Source organism: Hippocampus comes, unplaced genomic scaffold (genome assembly GCF_001891065.2).
Source record: "Hippocampus comes isolate QL1 unplaced genomic scaffold, H_comes_QL1_v1.1 scaffold141, whole genome shotgun sequence".
Classification (NCBI taxonomy): Eukaryota; Metazoa; Chordata; class Actinopteri; order Syngnathiformes; family Syngnathidae; genus Hippocampus; species Hippocampus comes.
Window position 1 is genome coordinate 153,898 of NW_017805141.1, and position 6,497 is coordinate 160,394.

At 45.5% G+C, this 6,497-nt stretch overlaps 2 protein-coding genes across 4 annotated transcripts in view; one reads left to right on the forward strand and one right to left on the reverse strand.

The window, feature by feature from the left end:
• Positions 1-6,497, reverse strand: part of LOC109514481 (serine incorporator 3-like) — a 70,168-nt gene that overhangs the window by 50,132 nt on the left and 13,539 nt on the right. The window lies entirely within an intron of this gene.
• LOC109514483 (uncharacterized) lies at positions 1,030-2,675 on the forward strand. Its single transcript, XM_019867608.1, has 2 exons — positions 1,030-2,380; positions 2,452-2,675. The coding sequence occupies exon 1, from the start codon at positions 1,054-1,056 to the stop codon at positions 2,092-2,094; it is 1,041 nt and encodes a 346-aa protein (XP_019723167.1). The 5' UTR covers positions 1,030-1,053; the 3' UTR covers positions 2,095-2,380; positions 2,452-2,675.

Sequence of the window (6,497 nt, forward strand, 5' to 3'; positions counted from 1 at the left end):
AAACAAAACGCTGAAGCCCGCAAAATGAGTAAAAAAGCTGCTTGGAGATCGCAAATGACGGCGGCCTTAAAAGTACGTTCGAGACAACTGGATTAAAGTTCTGTCTGAATACTCTGAGATCGCCACAATAGCACTGTTGCTATTGCCGACATCCTGTGTGAGGCGGGGGTTTTCTGCAGCAACGGCGACTAAAACAAAATTACGAAGTAGACTAGACATAAATCACACACTTGAGGTGTCATTGTCTCCTATTACCCCGAGATGGGACCGTCTGATTGCAGCAAATCAAGCTCGGGGCTGTGGTGAGTCATCATTTTCATGCACTTTGAATTTGCGTTGTATCGTATTTTGAAGGCATTAAACATTACCATAGCGATAAGAGTGTTGCGACCAGATTAGACGCTCCTTGTGTTTATTATTATATTTCGAAAACACCACAGTTTTCATGCAGCTCATACCATATTATTTTGTTGTATTAATCTGCCACACCTTAAATGCCGGTCCCTGAAAATATTGTCTGATTTAAACCGGTCCGTGGGGCAAAATAGGTTGGGGACCCCTGCTTTAGACGAACGCAAGGCATATGTCAGAGAACAAAACATTTGTTTCTGATGCTGTGATTCTTCCTCCCACCAAGCCAAAGATTGTAAGGTAGAAATAGTTTGTTCAGAGTGTAATAGCAACAGACATATCGCTGCGTTACACGCAGGTCCAGCTCCATGGTCAGCACAGTACATATAACATAAACCTATGAGCCAGGGTGGAGAGCACGGAGAGGAGCATGGTGGGGAGGAGGAGAATGACACATTAACCGTCGAAACTATCTCAGGTTGTACTCAAATATGTGGGAGCTTAAATGGGGGTCGCTCCTGTTCAAAAATATGTCCCACCTACGTTTATCCACAGGGACGGCCAGACAAGAAGGTCAAGGTTTATGCGATCATAGACGACCAAAGCAACAGGTCACTAGCTAGATCTGCCCTTTTTGACACCTTTGGCATTCCAGAAAGCTCCGTAGCGCCGTATACGCTTAAAACATGTTCAGGGGTTAACATGACAGATGGCCGTGTAGCTGAGAACTTTATCATACAGTCAGTTGATGGTGAGTTCAGCTCCGAACTGCCTCGTTTGCTCGAGTGTGACGCACTGCCTGACAATAAATCCGAAATTGCAACTCCAGATGTTACTCTCGCACATCCACACCTTAGACACTTGGCAGGTAAAATCCACCCTCTCGACACCAACGCCGAGATTATGTTGCTATTGGGGAGCGACATAGTGCAAGTTCACAAGGTGCTTGAATGCATTAACGGCCCAGTTAATGCTCCATTTGCGCAGAAACTGGCACTTGGGTGGGTTATTGTGGGCGATGTATGCTTAGGGGGCACTCACAAACCTCCCAGAGTAGCCACTGACAGAACTACTGTTCTACAAGACAGGCGTCCCAGTCTCCTACCACCCTGCCAGAATAGTTTCCATGTCAAGGAACATTTCCAGGTACCCAGTGAGCCACAGGCCACTCGCACTGCACGTCAAAAAGAGGACTATGTGTTTCAACTTCAACAAACTGAGAATGATGAAAGGGTAGCCCCATCACTCGAAGCCAAGCAGTTTGTACAAAGACATTTCTACGTTCCCACTGATTCAGAGACAGCCAAGCTTCTTAAAGACACTCAAGAACTGCTTGCTGCTTTCAACTTAAGTCTTCACAAAATAGCCTCAGACAGTCCAAACATCATGGCAGCATTTCCCAAGGAAGATTTAACAAACGGGCTCAGGGACTTCAACACTGAGTTTCTATTGAAGCCTACAGCGATCGACAAAAGCGACACCTTCCAACTACAAGACCTTGAAACGGATACAGAGATTCGTCTTTTGCTCACAGCTGTTTCCCAAGCGCCGCCATCTTGCCTCAAATCATCTAAGATGCAGGCCTTCTCCAGCATGGGAAACAATTGGGAGCTGATGATAGGGACCCCACGAAGGATCTTAGACTGTCCACTTGCTCAACTTGAACCTCAACGCCTCTCTCATGAGGTCACGGCGCTTCCTTCAGGCGACTTTGAGGAGAAAGACCTCCGCCGGCAGCAGTGAAGTCAGGTCTGGAGTTTGGCGAACCTTTTCTGGCATCACTGGCGAGGGGATTGCCTTTCAACTCTGCAGTGTCAACGGAAGTGGCATTCTGCAGGACCCGGTCTTCAACCGGGGGATGTCATCCTGCTCGGGGATCCCCTGACAGTGGGGAACCAATGGCCGATGTTACTCATCGTGAAGGTTATCTCAGCAGTGATGGCTATGACAAAAAGATGGAAGTCAAAGTGGTCAAACACGGTAATGCTCAAGTTTACCTGAGACCAGTAACTGATGTTGTGCTTCTTTTGTGCTTCTTTTGTCTGATGTTATAAAGTAGAATTAGTTTTCGTGGTTAAGGGTGACATCCTTTGATGTCAGGTGGGGTGATGTTATACAGCAGAATTAGTTTTGGTGGTTAAGAGTGACATCTTCTAGATGTCAGGTGGGAAGTGTTCTGGCTCCTGAAGAGCCATGTTATATTTGTTTCCTATTTTCTATAACTACAGAGCTGCTTTATTTTGTAAGGTTAATTCATTATTGTGAAGGGCACACCGGACGTTGTGGAGTGAGACACTTCCGGTTTAACGTTGCACGGGGAACCTCCCAACGATGGACTTCATCTTCGTGTCGTAGGCCAAGCACAGCCTGTATGTAAATATTTTATGTAAATGTATGCCATATTATTAATTCGTGGGGTGTGTTCACCGTGGATTTACATTTGTGGGGCGTTTCTATTGTTTAGTTCGCATTTATGCACAGCGATTAGCACATTAGCGTATTAGCTCATTAGCGTTAGCTACACTAGCGTAGCCACGCGTTCGTTACGTGTCGGACCAGTGGGGCACATTGTTTCCTTGACTCGCTGGTGAATAAACCGCAAGAAATATCAACGGTGTGCTCATTGAAGGAGTTATCTGTCTGTCTAGCCGCATCGGGGACGCGGCGAGGGCGGAACAATATTACATTAACGATCGATTTATGGAAGTTCCAGAAGCCGTATGGAAGCCCGCAGTAACGCCAACTCAAGCAACTCCCGCTCGATATGACGGAATAACTGTGTCTGTGCCGCAGTTATTTTCTATCATTGGATCCAAAACGGCGACATGTAAGTGACTCTTTATTGCAGTGAGTTTTACTGGAATGGCAAACGTTTGTTCATTTCATTCATTTACATTTACGTCCTGTAGATCATGGCATCCAAACGAAGAGGAACAGTATTGACCGCGGAAGAGAAAGTGATATGTATCAGATTAAACGAAGCGGGTTACAAAGTACGAAACATTCAGGAGACGTTGGAGTCGGAAAGACTCCAATCTAGAGACTTTGAAAAACAAGGAAGCGTTTTTTTTTTCTCAGTCCGATTCTGGCAATTTCCCTGCTCAGAGTGAATTGCTTACGGCTCAACAGACAGTCGAGTCAATGAACGTTTCCTGGAATGGTTTGACTGTTATCGTGGTAAAAACCTTCCGCAAACTGGACCGCTGATAAACGAGAAGGCAAGCTCCATAGCACTAACTATGGCCATCGAGGACTTCGAAGCGTTTCGTGGCTTGCTTCAAAAGTTGGTTGCACGAAATCAGCTGAGCAACGCTGTCTTGGGTGCTGATCGAGGGGTGGTCAAGTTAGAGACAGTAAGTGAGTGGAAAATAAAGCTACCAAGATCTGATACAAGTCTCATTTTGTAGCGAGTAGTCCTAATTTTTTATACTGTATTTTGTTCATATACCTGTAGTGTATACTGCAGTTTTTGTGTTATAAACAGTTTTTGGGCAATATATTGTTCCACTTTGTTGCTTGTGTTATCACACATGTATGTTGTTTACATACTTGGACGTTCCTACAGGACATGTAACGTAGTTGTTTCCCACAGAAGGAAATTCTGTTATAAGGAAAGATTGGACACCGCAAATATGATTCCTTAACTACAAAATACTGGATCGCTCTACTTCTACTGGTCAGATCACAACCCATCTGCAGCAATGCACTGGCTAAAATAGGTGATCAACAACACTGCTCTCATTAAAAAAGTATGTTAATACTTTTATGCTTTTGTTCTGTTGATGTTTGATATGGACTGTCAACAAATGCAGTTATTTTTTTTTTTTAATATGTACCACAGCTTGTGCTGACCTGGCCCTTCTGTCAAATTTTAAAAGTCAATGTGGCCCCCGAGCCAAAAAACCCACCCCTGGACTACACTCTGGTCCTCGAGAGCCACTGTCCTGCCTGTTTTAGAATGCCAGTACGTCCAAAGATTAAATCAATTAAAATTCTTCTCACCCCTCACACCACCTCTATCCTTGTCCACAGTCTTGTCACCTCCCGCAATGAATATTGTGATTCACTTCTTTTCGGTGTCCATCACAAATTCCTCCATAAACTTTAACTGGTTCAGAACTCTTCCGGATCATCACGAGAACCCCCTCCTTTCATCACATCACCCCGACCCTGCAACAGCTCCACTGGCTCCCTGACAAACTTCAATCAATTACAAAACACTTGTAGTGACTTCTATGTACATAATTCACCACCAACTGCAAATGTGTGAATGCAGTGTTCATATGCTTGTCAGAGAGTTCACGATTATTTGGTAACGGGGTAGAAATAATTGCAGTCCCTTTAAGGACCGCCATTTTAGTCTGCTTGTTTCTATGGAAACTGACTTTCGGCGGGCTTCGTTTGGCGCGAGTGTTTTTTTGGTGTGCTAATAAAAAAAACACGACTCACTCTCTCTCGGAGTGCGCACGTGAGAAATTGTCGCTTTCTTCGAGTTCTACAATTTCCACACACTTCTCTTTACATTTAAAGCCACCTTGGGGTCCCCTCTGCCCATCTCAGCACGATGGGGTGCAGAGCTTTCAGCCACTCTGCCCCCAAACTCTGGAACTCACTTCCACCCAACATCCGAAATATTGATTCTCTTCCCACATTCAAATCCCATCTCAAAACCCACCAATTTAAAATCACATACTGAGTTTAAATTCACCTCTTCTTTTATTATTTATAATTTCATCTGTGGTTTTATTGTTCTCGTTCCTGACTGTAAAGTGTCCTTGAGTGTTTTGAAAGGCGCTTGTAAATAAAATGTTTTATTCTCATTATTTCCCATAATTGCCATGGGCTGTTGACTTGTGCATGCGCTTACCCAGTGACATTATGATTTAAAAAAAAAAATGAACACAGTGGCAGCTCCAACCTTCCGTTCTCTTGGCATGAAGACAATTCTGAGGTGGTGAGTAGATTTGTGCTTACTTCATTGTACTCACGACGAATGACACCCTTTGATTCGGACCAAATGACCACATCAGATCAAGTAAAAATAGCGAAATGAGAGGAAAGTGTGCTCTTTTTCACTTTTTCTGTCTTCCTGGAAAAGTGTGCATGTCTAGCAAGGCACGTCACCTGGAATCTTTGGAAGTTGCCTGATCCACAGTCCTGTAAAAGTAAAAGGCAGTTTGGGGCGTGGGCTCACGTGATCAGGGAGGAGCTTCAGTCACGCGATGACATCTTGAGTTCAGAAGACGAAGCAGAGTTGACAGAAATTTCATCGGCACGTTGCTGTCAGCTTGGTTGCTGCTCATCATCAGTGTGGCAGGTGAGTATTGCTTGGCGAGGCGAAGAGTCACTCAACCGAATGCTGAAACTGCTTTTGTCTCATCCTTCAAGCACCAGCAGCGAACTGGTGTCAGTCACGACTGAAATGTTGGCGTCAAAAGGCAGTGGGGTGACACTGTCATACCTTGACCCCGATAAGGCTACTATTCATCCATCCATTTTCCGAACCGCTTAATCCTCACTAGGGTCGCGGGGGGTCCGGGCTTTCACACGACAAGCGTCGAAAACGCCTCGGCAGTGGCGATGCCAATCAAACGAAGGCGCTAAATACACAGAACGTACTACGTCAGCCTATCATCAATCCCATTACTTGATTGACATAGAAGGCAACCAATCAGATGACTGCATCACTGCTCATGCGCGGACAAAGGCGCTAAGTGCTAAGTGCTAAGCTAGTCAGCGAATTACCTCTGATTTAGGTAGGGGTTCCCAATACATCAATCGCAATCGACCCAGAACAAGCAGACTGGTCCCAAAGCGAACTGGTCCCAAGTCGACCGCAAGGGGTGGGAGGAGGAAATGGGTGGGGAAAAAAAAGATTTGTTTGTTTGTATCTTCAGCTTTCGTTCATTTTCGGCCCGTTCTGACTGTTGCTCATCGGGGTGTGCGTGCATATGTGCACGAGTGCACCGGTGGGCACCTGCATGACCGTGAGTACGAGCGTGTTTGTGCGTGTGTGCGTGTGTGCGTGTGTGCGTGTGTGTGTGTGTGGGTGTGTGTGTGCGCGCGCGCGGGTGTGTGTGTGTGTGTGTGTGTTTGTGTGTGTGTGTGTGTGTGTGTGTGTGTGTGTGTGTGTGTGTGTGTGTGTG